General features: G+C 41.4%; 1 protein-coding gene across 2 annotated transcripts in view; it reads left to right on the top strand.

Moving 5' to 3' along the window:
• Nucleotides 1-8,268: 8,268 nt before the first annotated feature.
• Nucleotides 8,269-23,458, top strand: part of SLAIN1 (SLAIN motif family member 1) — a 63,385-nt gene continuing 48,195 nt past the window's right edge. For both annotated transcript variants that reach the window (XM_072854102.1, XM_072854093.1), the window contains exons 1-2: nt 8,269-8,863; nt 12,099-12,238. In XM_072854102.1, coding sequence (XP_072710203.1) covers nt 8,379-8,863; nt 12,099-12,238 — 625 coding nt within the window. In that variant the 5' untranslated portion in view covers nt 8,269-8,378. The remainder of the gene's footprint in view (nt 8,864-12,098; nt 12,239-23,458) is intronic.

The following is a 23,458-nucleotide window of genomic DNA, read 5'->3' as shown; positions in this document are numbered from 1 at the left end:
TGGTCTAATTCATAATTAAAAGCAGTCTGAATGATTCTCTATCTCTGTTAACGTCATGTTCCTTTCTTAGAGGAGTTGTCTGCACTCAGATTTGGCCGGAGTAGGATGGTGAGGGAGTGGAAGTTTGGGGGTTTTCATCTGAGAGTACTAGGAATGTCTTCATATGATGATCTCTTCTAAGCCTTAGTATCTTCTTTGCCTTTCTAGTCTCTGAGCTCTTTTGGACAGGGACTAACTCCTTGTTTGTGCGGTGCCCAGCACAGCAGTGGCCTCTAGGTGGTACAGCTGCACCTGTGTAAGTGGCTCAAGAAAAATTCAGATTTCACCTCCCTTTCCAAGCAAGCTACTTGTAAATGTACTATTTTTCGTGGGGTTTTTATAACTAGGTCAGTTATAAATTGACAGCTACAGTCTCATAGCCTGTGCCAAGATCTAAAACTGGTTGGTTTTGTCCTGTTAAGAGTCAATACCTGAGTATAATCATGCCAAAAGCACTTGTCTGAGTCTTGGCATTGCTGTGCAATCATCAGACATCTGTTTAGGGAGCTTAGACAGCTATTGTGGTCAAAACAATGGGCAGCTAAGGTTTTAAAACTACCTACTCAGGAAAAAAAAAAGAAACAATAATTTCTGGAAGGCAAATTCAAAGTTTTGCTGGCATTCAAGCCATTTTTCCTAATGGGGGAAAAATAGTGTTCACTGTCAAAATACCCAAAAGAAGCAGAAAAAGGAGAAAAGATTAAGAAAAAGATGAAAGCATTATGCAAAGAAGCCAATTAAGGACAAGTAGAGTATGTGATTTTGAAAACTGCGGATAGGAATTTTAAAAGTAATAGTGTTGCCACAAAAAATGGTGCCATTGAAATTAATACTCAAACTTGACTGTAAGATGAATATGCCAGAAAACATTGGTCAGTCTTCATATCTTCTGGTTCCTCGAGGGAGTTTCCACCCATGGAACTTTGAATTATGTTATCCCCGTACGTAGTTCAAATCTTGGAATTAAGAACAAGAATCCAGCTAACTGTACTTGTAGCATTATAATCTCAAACAGCCAAATATTTAAAATACTAATATTTGGAAAATCTACAGAAGTGTATGATTGATAATGCATTTGAACACTGTTTTTATCTGTTTACACAATTGATAACGCATTTGAACATTGCTTTCATCCATTTACCAAAGTAACAGATGAGTAAAAGTAACAGTAAAGCCTTTTGTAGTAAAATAGCAGTTTTCTCATGACAAAATTCTCCATGGGAGCAAGCATACCAGTTTTGACATGAATGACATCTGTGGAACGCTGAAGGAGGAAAGCAGGGAAGGAGCAGTAATTTTTCTGTGTCTTCAACTGTAGTGTGAGACATCCCAGACACTCAGTCAGAGGAGAGCACATGCTTTGAGAACTCCGGTTGCTGGTTTTTAACTTGGTGATCACCAGGACTGTTTAAAAACTCCCCTGCCTTCTAATTCAGAATCAGGATCTCCTCAGAAGGAACATAAATGAATCAGGGGAGTGGAGGTAGCAGGGACTTTGCTTCTCATAATGAAATTGGAATAAACACGAGGAAAAGATCTAGCTAAGAAGAATATGCTCTTTTTGTAATACCACAATTCATACGTCCTTCATCAATTCAGTGAACGTACTCAAGAAATGCCTTTGCTGCACCGCATTTCTTCTATTTCCAGATTGTCCCAGAAAGGGCTGATTATAGACCAGCTCTCCTCCAGCCTTGGAGGTGTGTCTGACACTGACTGTACCCCTCCAGAATGGACAGAAGGGACCCAGAGGCAGAAAGATTGATAGATCCATCACTACCTGGGCCCCGGAGACCTGGCATGGCAGGAGGAATGGCAAAGGTTTTTATGCTGGTCTAATGACCTGTTGCAGGAAAGATCTCAAGTACTCTGCAAGTTATACAGCATATCGAAGAGAGGGTCTGGAAAACAAGTTTGGATTTAGGTTTTCTAACTGTACCTAAATCCCCCTCTGGGTATCTTTGCCATTTATTGGATCTTTTGTGATTGAGTGGGCTATAGATAGTGCAAGGACAGGTTTTTGCATGCTAGGCTTTTTTTTTAGATCCCATCTGATGGGAAAAAAGAAATCACTAAAATAAATTACATGGGCATTTCTGCATATTCACCAAAGATTTTTGCTTGATCAAACTAAACTTGGATGAAAGTTCAGGTACTTATTTTTTTAAATTCCCCATCTGAAAATGTAACACACCCACTTAGACACGAGGAAAACCTTCTAAGTAACTGCAAAGTTTCCATGCTCTTTTGACAGTCATTCAACCATGGTATCAGTGCCATTCAGATGTGCCTTCTCAAAAAACATATTTACTGCTGGACTGAGGGGTTTTTGCAATATTTAATTTTTCCTACGTATGTCACATAACCAATGCTAAGCATATTGCTGTTTATTTTTTTAACATGGCAACTTCTAAACCATTTTACAGTATCATAAAGCATTCAGCCTATTGGCCTATACTTACTAAAATTCTGCAAACTGTAAAAATCACTTAGTTATCCATATGATGGAGTTGCAAAATGGATAGTAAATTTTTTCTACTTTATTGCAAAGCTGCTGAATTTCTTCAATCTGCTTCTCCAACTATATGCAGATAGACAAAATTAAAGATGACAGAAGACAAAAAAAAAAAGAAAAAAATGACCAGAATTAGTTGAACCCTCCAGTATATTAATGTCATCATGAAATAAGGCATTTTTTCTGTGTCAACAGCCACTGTTCCCTGAAGACAAATTAAGCTGAAATTGGGATTCTTAGCAAAATGTGTGTCATGGATTTTTAGCCTCCTGGAGACAAGCTGTACTTCTGTCATTATGATCTTCAGCATTTTACACTCAGACAGCCTATCTGCTATTTCAAAACCTTTACTCTAACATTATCAGCTCATTTATTAACAACTTTGAACTCCACATCTCCCTCTCTACCCTCTCCTTCTTATTCATCAGCAGTAAGGTTCTGCGAACCAAATTACATTCTCCAATATACATGTATACTGGAGACAATGCAAATGTTCAGGCCTCTTTGGAAGCATAATTAGTCTTTGTTCTCGATGAAGACTCATTAGAAAGAAACAACCCATCCTGATTTGTAAGATTCAGGCCTGATGCTTTCTGTCTATAAAGAAGGAAGGGAAGGGAAGGGAAGGGAAGGGAAGGGAAGGGAAGGGAAGGGAAGGGAAGGGAAGGGAAGGGAAGGGAAGGGAAGGGAAGGGAAGGGAAGGGAAGGGAAGGGAAGGGAAGGGAAGGGAAGGGAAGGGGAAAGGGAAGGGGAAAGGGAAGGGGAAAGGGAAGGGGAAAGGGAAGGGGAAAGGGAAGGGGAAAGGGAAGGGGAAAGGGAAAGGATAGGATTAATGCATTTGAAAGCCATAGTGATTTGATATGGAATTGATGAGTCAAAATAAAATAACAATCCATTAAATTAGAACTGTTATGTATAGTTTTGTCTAGATGGATCTACAGATTAGGAGTCCCTAAACTTAATGCACAGACAATATCTTTGGATACCATAAACACTGATTTTCTGGAGCAACTGGGGCTCACAGAAAACGATGAAATTTTGGATTCGATCCTATAGAAAATCAATTCTAATAGTGATTACCATGTACTTCAATTTAATATTAACTCAATAAGGAAAAAGCCAGAAGGAATCATAGTAGTTTAAAAAAGGAAATTGTATAAAAAGCAGAAAGCCAATTAGCAGGAAATTAGCAACAGCTAGGAAGTAAAAACGTTTGCAAGAGACATTCAGAAGAATCTATGCTGTAACTCCAGGAAAATGCTTAACTACTCAAATATTTTAGAACAAATTTATAAATCTAACAATAAAACATTGCTAGGACCAGGTAGTATCTATGCAAAAACTCTACAGCAGCTGAAGCGTGACATTGTTGAACTTCTCACAGACATTTACCCTATCATTCAAAGCAGGCTTGGTGCCAAATGAATTGGAAGCATCAGCTGGGACATCAGTCTTGAAAAAATATGAAGGCTGTTTTGGGGAAACTACATTTCAGTTAGTCTGATTTTCTATCAAGCCAATTTGTACAAATTATAATAAATAACAGAATATAGAGGCATCTGGTTACGTGTGATATATTGGAGGAGAATCCATACAGCTTTTTTACAGCAAGGTATGCTCATGAATATATGAGTGTTGCTGAAGGAGCCAATATGCTTTTGGTTAAGCTGACTTCTTTAACTGAGTACATTTGGATTTACAATAATTTTTTGTCACAGTCTTTCCCTAAGCTATCACGACATAAGAAAACATGGAGTATTAATAGAAAGGAAACAAGGGGTTAGAAAATTCAATTTTCATTATGGAGGGAGACAGGAAACAATGGGAGGTTCAGCCCAACTTCTGTGGGGGCAAGGCTATATAAATTAGGGCTTGTCAGCTTGGAAGAGAAGTAACTGAGTTTTATAAAGTCATGAATGACAAAGAGAAGCTGAATAGAGAATGATTAATCATTCTGTCTTTCTCAGAAAACCAGAACTAAGGGACACCGAATTAAATTACTAGGCAGCAGATTTAAAGTACATAATAGGAAGTAGTTTTTCTTACAATACATAATTAAATTGCAGTGCTAATTGCCACAGGGTGTTGTAGAGTCCTAATGTTTAAATGGTTTAAAAATGGGGCTCAGCAACTGTAGTATTATTACACATTGGTGGCTATCAAAAATAAACGGTCCAGATGTCTCGATTCGGCAACTTCTGAAAGCTGGAGAAAATCCCTCAATATTTGTCCTGTTTCCGAGATATTTTCCTTACAAAGCTACTATCAGCCTTTGTTAAAGACGGAATACTGGATTAGATGCACTTCTGCTGGCATGGTAGAGGCTCTATTTTTATAAAACTACTTTCACAGTCATTTCTCAGACTGGAACTGCACTTTAAAATAATCTCACCAGCCTTGGAGTTTACTGTCCGTGCTCTGACCTTATTGTAACACATCTTTTGTACAGCCCAGACTGGATTACTGCAATTAATTCTTTACTGGCTTGCCTGAAAGGCAGGTCCAGCCTGCAGCTATTGCAGCATAAAGCAACAGGCTTATTAACAGAGAAGAGCAGATGGGATTTGTAGACTTCCTGCTTCTTTGTTCTCTGCATTGGGAGTCTATTAGTAACTATACTGATTCAGAAATGTCTACTATAGGATACCATGTAAGCAGCATCCTATAGTAGATCTCTACCGATTTAGGGCATATAAATTCTCAGGTCCAGGAATAACAGGTTTCATGGGCACGTTAAGATGATTGGGGTTGGTGTTAAACACATTTTATCAATGCCCTAAAAAAAGGAATGGAACCATCAAGTCTTCACTGTGGTTTGTAAAGAGCTTATGAAGCTCTGGGTTGATCAAACTCATCAGCTAGTGTTGGGATATGGAATGGAGCTCCTTAACAATTTATTAGTAATGTCAATAGTGGGAGAAGAATAATTTTTGTTTAAAAAAACAAGCAAATAGGTCAAATATTTTAATGACTAAGATGTTCAAACCATCTTTGCAGAAGACTAGCAGGCCAGCATGAAGACCATGAGACAGTATGTTCATGAACACACGTTTTATCTGCCAGCACCTCTACGTGAAGCTACATTGTTAGTGAAATTACATGTACATGTAGTATAGAGCAACAAATACACTACAGTGAAATGCATTTTTACCCTTTACTAGATCCACCTGTCCAGGAAACGCCTGGAAAAAAGACAGGGTCTCTCACACTGACTGTGAGCATGGTAGTTGAAGCATGCACAAGTTTAAGCTGGTTTCTACCCATACTGCTGGATGGAAATTAGGCTCAAAGTGGTCCCACTCAAGGAAGATCCAACCTTCTGGACCATTTTCTTGGGGACGAGACGTAATGAGCCTGATCCTGCCTGTGATCAATTGATCTGAACTGCCTGGAAAAGCTTTTGTACCCATACTAAGGCACTATGCTCAGTCCTAAGCTTTTTTTCCTGGGGAACTCGGCCCAAACAAGTGCCTGCATGCAACATTTGCGTAGGCGGCACAAACAGGAGAAGGCAGTTGAAAATTTGCAACTACTTTTACTCATAACTGAGGTTATGAGTATGTATATTAGTATTATTATTATAGTTATTATTAGTATTATTAGTATATTAGTATTATTTTACTAATAAACATTTCCATGGTGACTCTTAAGATCCTGTGCCATGATGCTACATGCTGTAGTGTGTCTCCAAATGTGTCTCCTGATGTATCTCCAAACTGGTGTCTGCATTAGATTTTTTTATTGATGAAACATCCTGACCACACTGTCATGTTCCTGCTCTGGCAATTGAAGAAATCAGATACCCATTTCCTGGTTTTTTGTTGGTCCACTAAATAACTTTGCTTGCCTGGTTCAAAGAGAAAACATAATTCCTCCATTTTGAATCACTTTTGAGTATTTCTTGTGCCTTATTGCATCATCCAGCACTGACATTATTATAAACTTCTTCTTGGCTTTTTTTCATTGTATATTAGTGATGTCTAATAAACTCTATATTACATACACTGCTAATTATCTTTTTTATCACTTTTCAATCTCACTGGTTTAGCATACGCATTTCTAAGAATTAAGGCTAGTACCATTATTAGTGATAACAACCTGAGATATATACCTTTTGCCCAGGGCTAAACATGTAGAAACTCAATTCTTCTTTTACTTATGGAAACAAAGATTACAGCTATCTGTAGTAGTGAAAACTGGATGACGTTACTCACTCTGATGACGTGTGGGAGAATTGGGGCCAGATGGTTTTTACACTCTCGGCATTTTTCCACTTCTTTTTCCCAAAGAGACAGAGGAGACCAAACAAAAGTTTTGGATTAAGCGCTATCTGGTTGCAATCTAGTACACTGAGGGCTACATTTTTTCTCTTCAGTGATAAAAGTTACATTATCTGGAAGTCAATGCTTCGTGCCGTGCTGTATCTTCCTTTCCAGCCATTCTTGTAGTCGGGTTGTTATTATTTGCACTGTAAGAGTGCTTAAAAGACTGACAAATAGTGCCACTGTCCTACGCATGTGCGGAAGAAAGTTTCCAGACTATAAACAAAAAGAGAGAAAGCTGTGACAGGCTGGATGATTTCAAAGTTGACTTACGCCCTGAACAGAGAATTAATCGCTGTCCCTCCTTACATAAGAAACCTGAGACAGCGACGGAGCACCGTGAAGGCAGCGGTGGCTGTTATTGCTACCACTCTGCCTAAAGCTGATGCTCAAGAATTGGGTAGCGACCGACCGATAGCTATTATCGGTGGCTGGCTGAGCAACTTACACGCTTTCTGGAGATTTGCTCCCTATTTCGTATCAGGGCTTTAGGAGACTTCAGGACAGTAACAAAGGAGGTTGTCCCCTGTAATTGTAGTTAAGGGAAATGAACCCAACGGGGGCTGTGTGATGGCTGAGCTGCCTAGGGCAACACAGAATCGCCTGCCAGGCGGGAGGAAGGGATGCAAGCAATGGTGTCTTTCCATAATGGGCAATGAAGGACAATATAAAACTGCTACCATGAGTGAACGTTATTCATCTCTCTCTCAAGCAAAGACTTGAATGTTACAAACCCTTCTATATATCCGGACTGTGTTAAAAGAAGTCATTTCAATATGAGGGCATATTTCATCTCAGGGATTCTCCTATACATAAGCAATCATGTAGTTATGTAGTCCTCTGCTACGCTTGGTTCGGTCTTCTTGCTTCACCAGCAACGCATCTTCAAAATTACGTCGCTTCCGTCGCTATGAATCAAAACTCCTAGAATCAGCAGGTTTGCAACCCACAAACGCCTGCTTTTGGATGAATCCGTTCCTTTCAAGCCCAACAAAGCCTCTATTTGCGATCCCCATTCCCATCACACTTTCAATCTGCATAATTACAACCCTGACACCACCAGGCTCTAATTACACGGCTCACGAGAGGAGCGGCGTCCTGGGCCAGATCCAACCCGCGGGTGGGGTGGGGTGGGGGAAGGCACCTTTGTTTAAAGACCCGCGCGGAGGCGGCCCCGCCGCTCCCGGGGCTACCCGCCGAGGCGGCCCCCGCCGCCCTTCCCCTGGGCGGATGGCGGGGGAGCCGGGCGGCTCTTTGTTCCCGCCGTGTGCGTGTGCGCGGCGCTCCGGCTGCCGGAGTGGGAGGGGATCCCACCCGCGTCCTCGTCGCCGCTGACGGGAGGCGCAAGAGCAGCGGGGGCGGGCAGCGCAGCGCAGGGCCGGGCCGGGCCCCCAGCGCGGCCAGCGGCGCTCCCCGGCGCTCCCGCCTCCCCGCCGCCCGCGGGGGCCGGGCGCTGCCCTCCGGCGGCGCGGCGGAGCAGGTGCCCGCGGCGGGCCGGCAGGATGGAGGCTGCCTTGCTGAAGCCGGCGATGATGGCGGAGGTGAAAGGGAGCGGCGCCGGCCCCGCCGTCAGCGCCGAGCTGGAGGTGAAGAAGCTGCAGGAGCTGGTGCGGAAGCTGGAGAAGCAAAACGAGCAGCTCCGGAGCCGCGCTGCCGCCGCGGCCGTGGCCGCCGGCCCGCCCAGCCCGCACCTGCTGCTGGCCCCGCTGCCGGCCCCCGCCGGGCTGCGCCCCGCCAGCCCCCCCTGCGCGGCGGGCGGCGGCGGGGCCGCACCGTGTATGCCCAGCCCGGTGCCCACCCTGCTGTGCGCCGCCGCGCTGGGCCCGCCGGAGCCCCTCGCCTATTTCAAGCCCTCGCCCGGCCTGCCGGCGGCCGGCGGCGGGGGGCAGGAAGCCGGCGGCGGTCCGGGGGCGGCGGCCACGGTGCTGGACGAGGTGGCGGTGCTGGAGCTGGAGGACGGCAGCTGCGGACAGGACGAGGATACATGGTACATGCGGCTCGGCCCTGCCCCGCCCCGCCCCGGCTGCGCCCCCGGGCCCGGGTGTCCGTCGCCCCCCGGTCCCCAGCCGGGCTCCCCCGCCTCCCGCAGCGCTCACCCCGCTGATGCTCTCCGGGCTCTGATTAGCATCAGCCCCCAGATCCACTTGATCTCGTTCTGCTTAAACTTAAATCCGCCTTTCTTTCTTCCCCCCAACGTGTCCTCAGTGCGGTTAACCCCACCGACGGAAGGGGCCGTGTCCGGGATGGGGTCCAGGTGGGGCTTTACCCCCCATCCCGCCCAGGGGGTCGCGCTCTCGGCGGGGGATTTGTGCCCGTTTTCCCCTTTGAGGAAGATCGTTCCTCTTTAATGTCAGGTCTCAGCCTAGTTTCACCCCCCTGTTTACATAAGGAATTAAAAATAGCGGAATCGTTCCGGGAAAGCCGCTGTCTGAGCAGCGCTGCCTCCCCATCCTAAAATCTCTGCCCAATTGTCTCCCATCTTCAGGGATTTGGGAGGGCTTTTGTCTTTTAGACATTGATCTAAATGGTTGGTTGTGTATCTTAAGCGCCCCTGTAGCTCCCAAAAGGCACGGTTGGGTGCTAGTAAATTGAATAAAGCAGAAATGAATAGTGAATGAATAAAGCAGAAAATAAAATCGACCTAGAAGAATGATTATGCTCGCTTAAAAACAAATAGAAGGGGAAACTGTAGACTGGAGATATAAATAAATAAGTGAGCCTGGTGCCTCAAAACTTGTCTTGGCAACGTGGACAAATATCGTAGGGACTATTCAAACACTGCTGGAATAAATCATTGGCTGCGTAACCATGTTAAACGTAATTGATGCTCAATTGTTTTAAAGCATCAGTAATAAAGTCTATATTAAATAACTGATTTAAGTATCTGTCAAAGCTTCAACGTAGCTTTTTATGTGGTTAGTTTTTAAACCAAGTTGAAGTTGACATCAGCTGGGAATAAAATACAGTATAATGCAGCTGACGTGCATTTAAACATCCTTATTTTTGGTAGCAGAGAAAGGAGTTAAAAATTAATCTAAATATCATAAATATTTCTTGAATGCTGGTTATGTGTACTCCATGGTACAAGTAATACCATGCTGCAGTTTTGGAAAATTGCTTTTGAGAATCATCAACAAATCCTATGGAAATTTTTGTCAGTGTTGTTTCATTGTGTGTACCATTAGTCTGGGCAGGGCTGCTCTGGGGTTGTCGTTCCGGACTTGAATCAAATTTTACCTCCATCCTAACCCCTAACTTGCCTTCACATTAAGGAATATCGAATTTGTTTGATCCCGTCCTGTTAAACAAAATGTTTTCCCTGTTTATATTTCAGGGCAGTACAGAGTCAGCATTATTTCATGTGCCTCAGTAGAGTTTCTGATTTGATTTGCCCCCTGGAAGCAATCCTAAATGCTTTTAGGGGGGTAAAACTTACCTTCATGTTACACACGTATGTGTCCACGGGAAGGATTTCATGACAGGGATTTGTTAACAAATTTATTCCACTAAGAATGAGTTGGTTTAGCTCTTTAACGTTTTTAGTTCAAGGCTGAATCTCTGTCTTTGTCCATGAAAGGTCAGCTGTGTGATGCCAGCTGCTTGGGGCTTTTTTATAATGTCAGTCTTTAAAGCAAACTGCTATCTGGAAAACCAAAGACCCATGCGTATCCTAGTTGTTGATTAGTAATTTTAGGCCTTAAGTACCTTTACTTTTTTTTGTAAAAAAAAAAAAAAAGTAGAATTAGCATAATTGCAGGCAAGCCAAAGCTCTTTTTACTGTTCAGCATTTTACATGAACGTCTGATCACTGAGAATTCATCGGTCAGATGTTTAGCTTTTGAAGCACTTCTGCAAGTTAACAGGAAAGCTGAAAGCTTTTTCTTTTTCTTTTTCTTCTTTTTCTTTTAGTTTTTCTCAGTATCATTTTTTAAATGTGTAGCCAGGCACCACAGGAAGTCAGGGGAAATGAGTCCTCTCCTCAGAGAAATTCAATAGTTGATCTCTGCTGGGATTGCCAAGAGAGATAGCAATCGCAGTGAGGATATTTGTTCCTTGTGAGCTGGATAGAGAGTGCTGATTGACTTCACAGGAGAAAAAAAAAACATTGAGCAGACACTGGAGAACAGTTGCTCTCAGGGGACTTGGGTAACTGCTGGGCCAAAACCCTGAAGGTGAAAGGCTGCTACCTGTTAGTGGTTCCCTGAGGAGCTCAATCCTTTTTTTGTTTTGTTTTGTTTTTGCCTTTCGTTTTTGCCTTTTGCCTGCACACCCCCTGTGTGCAGGCCAGATGCCTTTGCAGCCCATGGAGAGTTTTGCTGGTGCCTGAGAATCTGCCTCTGACTGTCTGCAGCCCCGTCGATCAGAAGTGGTCAGGCCAAGGAGCTGCGAGCCCTCTCCAGCGGCCAAGAATAGTTCCCTTCCTGGGAGATCTGCGCTCTCCCAGGTGAACCGGCATCAGCTTGTGTCCTGCAAGGGCAGCAGCAGGAATGCAGATCCCAGCTCCAAGAATTTCCCATGAAATCTGCTTTGATACCTGGCTTCCTAATGTGCTCGACAATCTCATTAGTTGCCTACTCTTGTCTGAGAATAACGCATAGACGCTAGCTTTTCTTGCATTTTTTTTTTTTTTCTGCTGGAATTGAATATCAAAATTGCATTTTCATTGTTTCTCAGAAAATGTTTTCTAATCTTTAAAAATCTGACTTGTACAACATTTGGTTCATCTGGAAGAAGATACTGAAAATTAAATTATAATCAGCACTCTGACAAGTGATTAAATTGTTATAGGTAAGAGAGTGAAATAAATAACAGTGAAATTGTGATTTAAATGTAAGATCAAATACTGAAATTATCTAATCTCCAGTACAGGTAAATATAAAAGGGAAAACTGATAGCATCTTTGGTGTGTGTACAGCTCCTAATGGATTTGAACTTTGGGCAGTGCTGAAATTCAGACTGTGGTAATGATGAGATGTAAGATTTTTGAGAAGTCTCCTTCAACTTTCATCTGACATGCCAGGCCTGTAGAGTTCATTTTTTTGCCACCTACTTTTCTGAGGAGGAAAGAAGAAAACTAAACTCTTTTACTTTGTAATATCTTTTGTTATTAGAATATCATATTGCAGGACATTGCACTGTTATACATCATTAGTATTGAGAATACAGAAGTAGACTTTAAAGTATTGCATATCTTGCTGATATCTGTGTGTATTTTGGTTAAGGTTGTACGTCTTGCCTACCAAGACTCTCGCTCCTCAAGAGAAATCACTGAGTCCTCTCCAGTGGTGCAGGCGTGTTCTGGATCATCCAAGTCCTGAGATAGAGGCTGCAAAACGTTCCCTATGCTTTAGATTGGAACAAGGTAATCATATTCTTTGAATTTCTTTACTAGTAAGTTGGCATTTTTGGTCTGGCATTTCAGTCACGCTTTGTTTTTTTTCACAATTTAGCAAGTTTTATGAATGGCAAACATGCAGTTTTTTCCTATGTACCCAAGTCTTCCTCCACTACATAAATGCAAACAACAGTTTGAAATTTTTTTTTTCTGATTGTGCATTTTTTAAAGTCTTCTCCTCCTTCATTATCCTTTTCTTCCCCTGCATAACTCGTGATTTTTAAACTTGGCAGTTTTCATCTGTTGCTTAAAATAGTGGACCTCTTGGCAAGAAAACTTTGATGTTAACTTTACTATTGGTATCTTTATTGAGATTTGGAAAACAGTGCTTTTGTGTTTTTGTAAAGCCAAAATTATCACGGTGCTATAAATTTTTAAAGGCATACTTGTCCACATCTAATGTACTGTTGGGACTTTATTAAATATTGGACAGATCAAGAAGAGCTGTAACATGACTGCTAGCACTACTTTGTTGGGCTCTTAGTAGCCTCAAGTACTGGGATCAATCTGATGGCTGTTTGGTGCCAGTGAACTTGTAGAGTTATATCTGGGTGTGCTGAATTTTGTTCTAAATAAGTATCAGCCGCCATTATGTTCAGTTTTTTACCATCTAGGCTCCCATTAAGATTGTAGTTAAGTGTTGTTGAAGAGAGTGATTAAAGTAGGAAATATTATCTTAAGACTTATAATTCACTAGGAAAGAAGATGCAAATGAACAATACAGGAAGACGACAGGAGAAAGAAATAAAGCTAATGACAATATGAGCATATGGTTGTATAAGCTAGCTACAGCCGTCATTAAGAGAGATTGAGCATGTGCCTGTATGCTTTGGAGGATATGGGTAGTTGTGGATTAGTCTTATCCAAAATCAGGCATTTAACTGAATCAGTCTCTGAAGGCATTTGTCTCTTTGCATTGACTATAAAAGATCCTACAATGGTTATTGTCCTAGCAATATGCAGTTGAAGTCATTTGCATAAAGTTAGGTGGACCAGACTGTGGTTTCTATGTTGGTAATCATCCCACCTAGCTTTAGGGTGGAATTTGGCTCATGATGTGGACACCTCAGTGTAGGTGTCTGTAGTGTGAGCTGGGTGTCCCTGCTTGGCAGTCAATGTGAGTTTTGCCCATAGAGTTAGAGCAATCAGGGGAGCTGCTCAGGTGACAAGGTGTAGGTGTTGGCCGTAGGATGAAGTCGATAGCTCTCTCAAGTCCACTGACAGTAATGGGTGCTTGGTACTCAACTCCCATCTGGTCACCTGAAGGTATGTCTGTGTGGTGTAGGGTGTCCCAGTCTGGCACTGAATCCTGGTGTAGAGGCTCCATTGAGATTGCCCTGCATAGTGCCATTCGAGATGTCCTCGGTTACCCTGGCTGACCTCCAGCTTCCACTCAGGATGGATACAGACCTTCCATAGGTCCTGCACCCTGTCTGCCATTCCTTTGATGATATCTTGGCCTCCCGAGGGCGCCTCAGATGGACCAGCACACCTAGGTATGAGCAACTGAATCAAGTCCATAATGTGAATGTAGAAACAAGCCAGAGGAATGTATGACCTATTTTTCTCTTACAAGGTATTATTGAAATTTAATAGGCAATAAAGACATTAGAAAGGCAGATTTATTGTTTCAAATTTAAATAATTCTATGGTTATCAGTTCAATCTCTCTCGATGCAGAAGTCACAGCGAGTGACATATGTCACGTAGAGTTACATTGACAGTGAGTTGCTTTGTTCCATATGTTCTGCTTGTGGTGATGTGGATGATGGAAATTCATGAATTTCCTGGGCTCTGTAGAAAGTTTCTGAGACATTATATGCCACCTATAAAACCCATTATGGGAGCAGTATGCTCAAGGACAGAATGGGCTTGTGTTTTTACTGCAGTAATTCTATGCTAAAATTGTTTTAATTAATAATTCAGTTAGACTTGATTTAACTCGTATTGCTAAAGATTTTCTTTTTATCACCTATACCTTTACAAATAATACGTAATAAGCAAATGTCATATTTCTTACCCTAACTTTGTAGAGGTTGGTTTTACAATATTTATTTCTTCTTCAGTTTTGAAACCAGGTGTGAGATTGTTGTAAGAATCTAATAATTCTGTTTTAAAGTTCAACAAACTTTCTGTAATCTGACTTCCCTGGGTTTTGTTTTGCAGCCCACTCTATCAATAAGTATATGTGTATAAATACGTATACATAATTTTATCCTAATTTTAAAAGTGACTCAGTAAGAATGGCATTATTCTTTTCTGGTACTAAAGTTTCAAACTTCGTACGTGTAAACTGAACAGTGGTTTTCCCCTTTAGCCGTATGCTTTGAAAGGGCATTTTAGAGGGGTTTTAAAATCTAGTCGTGCCTTTTCTGTTTGACAGTAAGTCAATGGTAACACCGATGTACTTGAGAATTATTAAATATGTAGTCAAAAAACATTTATAATGTACCAATCTGTGATTTCTGAAATGGCTTATAGGTAGAATTTGCATAGTAATTTTGTCCATGGTGCATTAGCCAAAAATTAATCCAGTTTAGATTGTCATAGCTCTTTAGGCAGTATAGTACGCATAGAAATAAAAAGCAGTAAAAATTGATTTTTTGTCTACAAAATCAGCATATCTGAATGAATGCACACAGAGAGAAGAGCTGTGAGCCAAAAGAAGTAAAATTTTTGTCAGGCTGTTTTTCTGACTTTTAACTAATTCTCTCTTCTATGTTTTTAAAATCTGTGCTCATTTATCCCTGCTCATGTAATTTTTCTTGTTACGTTTGTCCTGGTTTCAGCTGGGATAGAGTTAATTTTCTTCCTAGTAGCTGGTATAGTGCTGTGTTTTGGATTTAGTATGAGAATACTGTTGGTAACACACTGATGTTTTAGTTGTTGCTAAGCAGTGCTTACACTGGGCAAGGACTTTTCAGCTTCCCATGCTCTGCCGGGTGCACAAGAAGCTGGGAGGGGGCACAGCCAGGACAGCTGACCCCAACTGGCCAAAGGGCTATTCCATACCATATGGCATCATGCTCAGTATAGAAACTGGGGGGAGCTGGCCAGGGGGCAGTGATCACTGCTCGGGGATTGGCTGGGCATCGATCGGTGGGTGGTGAGCAGTTGCATCACTTGAGCTTTTTTCCCTGGGTTTTGTTCCTCTCTCACTCTCCTTGTTTTCCTTTTCATTACAATTTTATTATTATTATTAAACTATTCTTATCTCAACCCACGAGTTTTCTTACTTTCGCTCTTCTGATTCTCTTCCCCCATCCCACCGGGGCGGGGAAGGGGTGAACGAGTGGCTATGTGGTGCTTAGTTGCCGACTAAAACTAAACTATGACAACATTATATCCATATTTTCATAAAAGCATTCATTTGTTGTCTGAATTATCCCAGCATTAGGATAGCTCATAACAAGAGCTTGTGAGAGACTTCTGGCAAAGCAATCCTAAGCAATGAAATAATACAATGACTACTTGGTCTTTCAGGCTGGAGAATCACTTGAATGATGCTAGTTTACTTTTCACCCTGTTGTGCTCACCAGCCTGTTTCTTTTATAGTGAAAATGACTGGTTTAAGTATTTCATGGTGGAAGTAATATTCCATTTTGGCAAAATCTTTAAGGGTATAAGCACAGTGGTGGTCTCCAGCAGGTGGTTCTTCTGTGAACCACTGTGAGAACTTGGACAAGCTTCTCAACATTCCTCTGGTTTCCCACTATGTAGGTAAAGCTTTTATCGAGTTTATAATGAACTAGACTTATTACAAGCCCTGTTTCTGTGGATTAGGCATGCTAGCTTTAAGGAGGATGAAAGTTAAATGTAACCTCCTATGATAAGATCTTTGCTTGGAATTGTTCCTGTTTTCCATAAGCAATTCTAGTGTCGAGGTAATATTTGTTTGTTTGGATTTTTTTCTCTATGGCCTGACCTGGATCAGTTCTTTCTTTTTGCTCTTCTTCAATCATCATTTGTTTGAAACCTTTCTGGTTTGTTTCATTTACAGCAGTTCTCTGTCTACTGTAGGGTCAGTTCCCTCTCCCTTCGGTTTTTAATCTTGCTGTCTATTTTGTTTCTTTAAATTCGTTCAAATCAACAGGGACACATCACAGTCTTAACAGTGTGGTGGAGCTTCTTCTGTATTTTCTTGGTAGTACTTAGAGATGTTGGGACGTGTCAGTATTAAGCCCAGTGAGCAGAGGGATGCAATGTGTGAACTTCCTTGCTGGTGCAGATGGGTGTAACTCCTCTGAAATCGATGAGTGGTGTTGATTGACACCCTGGCTGAAGATGCCTTATATAGCTTCACTTCTGCAAAATGCTGTGGAGCGGGAGGGTGGATAAACTGTGGAGTTAAGAGGCTTAGCAAGGAGTCAGTCTGTAGGAGCTCAGCTTTTTATGCAGGGCTTCAAAGCATATCTCATCCAATTCAGCCTTCCAGACAGAAAACTCCTCTTTCTTGGAGAATATGAAGTATTGGCTAGATGCAGAGTTTGGCTTAGATGAGTTCTTATTCAGAAATGCTGCTTCAGATGTTTAAAAAGAGTAGGCAACAGAAGTCTGTAGGTTTTGCACTTGGCTGCAGTAATTTATAGTCTTAAGATTAAACTCTGCTTTGTTTCTTAAAATGAGTAATGTGTTTCAGGAGGAATGCTATTATGTCATCTGTGGATGATAAGGTATGTTGTGAAACAGATCCATTGTCGTTTCTTTGCGATTGCTCATGATTTCACAAAACCCAAGAATCTCATCAGTGAAATTTTAGCTTTTATTGTGCTGGATCCCAGTGTCACGTCAGTTAAGTCTGATGTCCAAACATGTAATATATCTAGAAGAAAAATGAGGGGGAAGATTTAATTTGACAGTACTATATTATTTTTACCTGTAAAAAAAAAAAAACAAAAAACAAAAAAAAAACCCCCAAAAAAACGTTACAGCTGGTAGGGCCCCAGGCAGAATGTTTTTACCTGGATGTGAAACTTTTTGCTTACACAGGAGGAGGCCAGGTTCTGTCCCGTTCTCTTAAATTCGCTTCCCCTTCCCAGGGGTTCATAGTGAAGTCACTTAGTTTGGAGTCTTGACGATATAAAATACATTTCATCAACTACGAATTGCTGTCATAGGGGACTTTTACACTGTAGTCTAACAGCAGAAGCAAACAAAATACTGTAAATGGACGAAAGCTTCTATTTTGTATGCTTGAGCTGGATCCAGTGCTGCACCCAGGGCAGGGTGGGATTTTTTTATTATTCTAAAATAGGTTTATTTGCTGTCCATTGATGCATCAGAGATGTATGTTCTAGCACTCAGGACTGGATTAATAAGATTTAATACAGCTTTCTCATCCTTACTTTTCATATGTAATGGAGATTAAAGTTTTATGTAAAATGCTTTTGGGGTAGCAAATGATAATGTGCTGAAGCTTGCAGATGATTGGATGGTTTCCATCATAAATAATAACATTTCTAAAGCTCTAGAAGGAATGAAAGAGGTGGCACGACTGATTTGGTTCCTTTCTGTATATGTTTCTGATAATAAAAGGTGATGACCAACAGTAACTCCTATCAGCATCTGAGCACCTGCCAGGGAATGTGACATCTTGGAGGACAGAATGCATAGCAGTCTTCTGCTGCAGTTAGCGCTCAGAGCGCACATATACATGCACAGGAGTTATTTCCTATTAGATTTCATTTATTTAACGTAACCTGTTGTAACAGCTGCATAATTCCAAGCAGTTCTTAGAGGTTTTGCAAATGCTGTTATCACTGGATTTTCTAACACAGCTGCTGAGGATGATTTGTATATTTCAACTCGGAAAAACTTGGTTTTGATATTCTGCGTAGAAGCGTGTACTTGCATTTCAAACAGAATATTTCTCTCTAGCACTGGAACATTTCTACTCTGCAAGTACACCTCAAGGTAGAAGTGTTTAGTTGAAAACCCTTATGGCAACAAATGCATAGAAGATCAGATGCTTCACTTTTTATTCATTTTACAGATATACCTTGCCTTTTTAATATGGCTCTTAGATATGACTTCTGTTTTTTATTAAATTGTAATATGCATACTATTTAAGAATTTAATTTCATATTTGGGGATAGATTGTTGTACAGCTTATAATTAAATATTTTCATAGAATCATAGAATGGTTTGGGTTGGAAGGGACCTTAAAGATCATCTAGTTGCAACCCCTCTGCGATGGGTAAGGGACACCTTCCACTAGACCAGGTTGCTTCAAAGCCCCATCCAACCTGGCCTTGAACGCTTCCAGGGATGGGGCATCCACAACTTCTCTGGGCAACCTGTTCCAGTGCCTCACAATGGTCATAGTGAAGAATTTCTTCCTTATATCTAATCTAGATCTACCCCCTTTCAGGTTAAAGCCATTACCCCCTGTCCTATCACTACATGCCCTTGTAAAATGTCCCTCTCCAGCTTTCTTGCAGGCCCCTTTCAGGTACTGGAAGGCTGCTATAAGGTCTCCCCGGAGCCTTCTCTTCTCCAGGCTGAACAACCCCACCACTCTCAGCCTGTCTTCATGGGAGAGGTGCTCCAGCCCTCTGATCACTTAGAATTGATTTCTGGTTGTCATGATACTTACAAGAAGATGCTGAATTCTGAAGTCTATGTAAAGGTTGGTAGAGAGGTGGCGTTGGATCTTACCTTAGTTGAGAAGATATCCATCCTGTTTTAGAATGTGTTCTATTAATCCATGCTTGCTACTGAGCTGGGATTATCAGCTCATCATGAGTGGTTAAACAGCTAGAAACACTGTCAAATTTTACATGAGGATTTCAGTAGGCTTGTTTAAAATAAGAATAATTTATGCTTGCAATGTAGGCTCAAAGTCTGTAACGCAGCATATGTCTAAAAGCAATAGTAGTAGCATCAACCCTAACAGTTACGCTAAAAATACAGGCACAATTGGTGTTATCCAGCAGAGTACTAATCACTGGTTTTCTACTTTCCTGGATAGATATTAAAAAGAAATTAGGTTTTACTAATGGACCTGGGGGCACTTGAAAGCTTATCCTCTGAAGATATTTTTTCTATGGAAAAGATGATCTTTTCAAAACTGGGCTGTTCTGGAAGCTGTCATTTCATTCTTGCTCCTGATAGTCTATGTGTCTTTGCTCATTGTTTGCTATTCCCCAAATTATTGTTACAGCTTTTGTCTTACATGCTGACTTTCTTTCGCTGCCTATTTTTGATGTCTGCAGAAGAGAGCTAGGAATAACATTTCAGAACATAGATGAGCCTCCCTCGTTGTATATAGAGGTAGCACTGCTTCTTTACTAAAATGTTGTTTATTTCTGTGTTTTCACTTTCAGGGAGCACTTTGGTTCTTGTCTTTATAACATTGCATCTTTTGGGAAGCTTTTGTTCAGACTGTTTTATGCCATGACCCCTTAAGTATCTTTTTGTTGGTTGCTTCTGGGATATAGTCCACAGTCTTGTAAATATGCCATACAGTCTTTTTCAATATATTAGAAAAAAGTTGATTATCTGCACTTGCTTTACCAAGTGTTCAACATCCAGCATATCTCTGTTCATATTTTGTGGAAATACAACAAAAGTAATTTGCTTTTACCTGGAGATCGTGTAAAAGTTCTTGTAATACAATAAAACTTTTTTGACTCTACCTGATAATGAAATGTAGTCAGTAAGCTCTAATCTGAATATTTGTGAGGCCTGGACATTCACAGATTTGCTTGATCTTTTTTATGTTGCAAGACAGATAAGTTAGTATGAATGACATAGGAGTTTATAAAAATCAAATTCCCAAGTCTTTTATATCATTTTCTCTCATGCACCTCCCCTAAAATATGTTTTTTTTTAATTTTACTTCTAGATGGGATATATTTGTAAAATTTATAATTACAGAAAATGTTTTCTTGTGGAATATTCACTTTTTGGTAGGTTACTAAGCCAATCTTAGTCTTTAAATGCGACTTGATCAAACACTGTAATTGAATCCTTAAAAGCTTCACACTTCTGAGAAGACTGAGGGAGAAAAGTAGTGTAAGACTGCCTGCAAGACTAAAAATTGCTTTTCTCAGCAAAAAGAAGTTGAAACCCAGGTAATTCTTGTTTTGAAAAGCATTTTGCAGCAGTTTAAAGGTTACACTTTTACTAATTTTAAAGAATCATAAGAAAATAAGTCACAAAATAGACTTCAACATGTTCTTGAATATTTTATTTTATGATTTAAGTATTTGGCTATGAGATGTTATGGAAAACTGATATGGAGTAACAATTGATTTTAAAGTGACATTGAGCTGATAGCTTAGGCATTATTTATTTACTTTGTTTTATTTATTTTTATTTTATTGTTTTACCACAATTAAAAAGTGATGTAAACCAAGACACAAGAGGTGAATTTGGACCACCATTACCGCTTCTACAATGTAAAATACCTGAAAACGGATTCTACCCATCTCGCTGAGCTGAGATTGTACCCACCTTGTAACACCAGAGAAATCTGTATGGTAACACCATTTTGGGATAGCTTTTTCTTGAAAGCAGAAGCATGGAAGTACAGCTGATGGCTGAACATACTCAACCCTGTGTGCCCCCCCTGCTGCAGAGGGGCATTGCAAATGAATTCTGATGTGGAAAAAATTAAGTTTTCCCACCTTTGGAAAGAAAGCCAGCTTCTTTTGTATTAATTTGTCTTTATTACATAGTACCAATATTGATCTTGCTACCCGTGCTATATTAATTCAGGATGAGATGACTTGTACTTGGAAGTGCGCATTTCTAAAATGGTTACACATAGAGGTAGAGGTGGCTAACTTTGAAGATGTCCTCAGGTAGTCAGGTAAATTTCACTATAAGAGTTGATGAGTTGTATCCTCTGCTGCATATGAGAGAAGAACAGTTAATTTATCTTCTCGCTCAGTTTTGTCTGCAGCTGCTGGAGGACAGATTGTTTCTGACTAAGTAGGGGAAGCATTAGTAACTATAGAGCTCTTGTAATTGTTGGTACTAAAAGTTATGATTAATTTAATCTAACTTTAGTAATTAAAGTTAGATACCTGGAAAAAAGCAGTTGTCTGTTGGCTCTGAAGGAGCCAAAGGGCAATTCATCCAACCTGTCTCACTCCGTTCTTAAGCAATTGTCTGGACTGCGTCTGGAGATACTAATTTCTCTCCACTAATTAGAAAAAAAACCTTGGGTAGTACTTAACATTGGAAGGAATTAGATGAGAATATTCCTTTGTACTTTTAACAAGTCTTGAATACCCTCTGCATTTTGCAACAACTCCCCTGATGGCTTTCATTCAGAGATTGTTTCTCATTGTCTCCTATTTCTTCAGTCATGGCACTTCAGACCTTGCTCATAATCATTTGTTTAGAAGCCTAAGTTCATCCTCCAGAATGGGGACAAACAGGACACTTGGGGGGTTTTTTTGTGTGTTTTCACACACTAGTAGCTGATCTGAATCTTTCTGTGATAGTTAGGCACAACAATTTTGTGCTGTAGTCCATACACTGGTGAAGCAGTTGATGTAAATACTATAGTACGTGTTTGCTGGTGTTAACTGAGATACATGGGGTATTGCTTTGTGTTGCATCTGAATCACAGAGGAAAATCTGGGCGATTGAATCTCCCCTGGAAAGATTTTTTTGTGTCTCAGTTACCAGGGCCAGACATGGAGCTGTTTCTGTTGTATCTGACTGTAAGTACCTTGTCCTTGGGTCTCACGCATTTGTTATGTGAATTCATAGAACATGATATGGCCCAGATTTATTCCACCTAATTTTAGGCATGTGTCTGGTATACCTAATTTAATAGCACAGTCACTTTGGCCATGATTCATTTATCTTAATAAAGGTGCTAAGAGTAATTTGTAATTTTGGGTCCTTGAGATATCCAGATGGGGCAGATGGGTATGATACAGGAGCTGCACAACAACCTCACTCATCTGAACCAGCCGGAGCACCTCAAATGTCATTACATTCTGGTTTTAGACAACTGAATCATGCCCCTGCTGTTTCGTGCTGAAGAGTGGGCTCTGCTCCAGACTCTAGGTATTTAAATGCAGCTGCCTAAACATATGAGGTATGTTTAGAGTGGCCAAATCCAGTGGACTTCAAGATGCAAGGGAGTGCACTGATCCATTTCTCTGAAGTTGCTGGAGTCTCAGACCCAGGAGACTCCTCCTCTCCGGTCCACTAGATGTGAGGCTGCTGCACTTCCCTGTTCCCAGGTCCAGCCAGTTGTAGGGCTGAGCCTTGCTGGCAGACCTCACGCCCGCACTTGTACATGCACACCCCATGTACCTACCCAGACCTATGGTCCCCCAGATGTCAGACCCCAGACCCCCACTCTCTGGTAGCTGACCGCTAGACCTGTTGTGCCTGCAGTGTCCAGCCCCCAAACCTCCAGTCCTATCCACTGGCTAGTCTGACTTGACATTTGCTGGCATCTTACCTGCATACTCATATGGACCTCTCTGTTAGCTGTCCTAGACTGAAAGTCCCTCCAGTGTCAAGCCTGTAGACCTGTAGTTGCTTGGTAGCAGGTTCCCAGACCTCATGTCCTGCTCACTGGCTAGTATGGTTTGAAGTCTGCTGGAGTCTCTCTCATACACATGGCACAGAGGACACCCTTAGTTACGAGAAGAGTTCAATAAGAAGTAGAAAGAGACTGATCAGGAGCAGGGCTGGCTCAGACCAGTGTGCTGACCAGGAGCTTGTTTCCACATGGCCAGTGCCTCTCATCCCCTTTCTCTTCATTTCCCATGTATGTTCTTTACCCATTCATTGTGATTCCCCTGTTCTTTGTCCTTGTCTCCTCCTGAATAAGCAACCTGCCCCTAATTCCTTTTGCCCATTGTTCCTGGTTTTGCTACATCTGTACCCAGATTTGATATTTCTGGTACCGTTACCCAAGTCATCTCAGCTTTACATGGTGTTACGGATGGGATTACTGAGGCACTGCTGACCTTGCAGCACTCTGCCCCTAAAGGTCCCTGGTGCTCCCCTTCAGCTACCTGTGATGTTCAGCTGTTTCTCATGGAACCGCCCTCAACCCCCTGCAAGACCCAGCCATCCCTGTCGGTCACTTTTGGCAGCTTCACAGCCTGTTCCTTGTTACGTTGAACATCATCTCGTGTCCGGTCCTGTAGTTCCTCGTGTTGCGTCCAGTTACCTTCACCTCTGGCCAAGGAGGACAAGCCATCTCCTG

The sequence above is a fragment of the Ciconia boyciana genome, chromosome 1 (genome assembly GCF_034638445.1).
Source record: "Ciconia boyciana chromosome 1, ASM3463844v1, whole genome shotgun sequence".
NCBI classification, from domain to species: domain Eukaryota; kingdom Metazoa; phylum Chordata; class Aves; order Ciconiiformes; family Ciconiidae; genus Ciconia; species Ciconia boyciana.
Note: the sequence above shows the minus strand (reverse complement) of the source record. Positions and strands in the feature narration are given on the sequence as shown.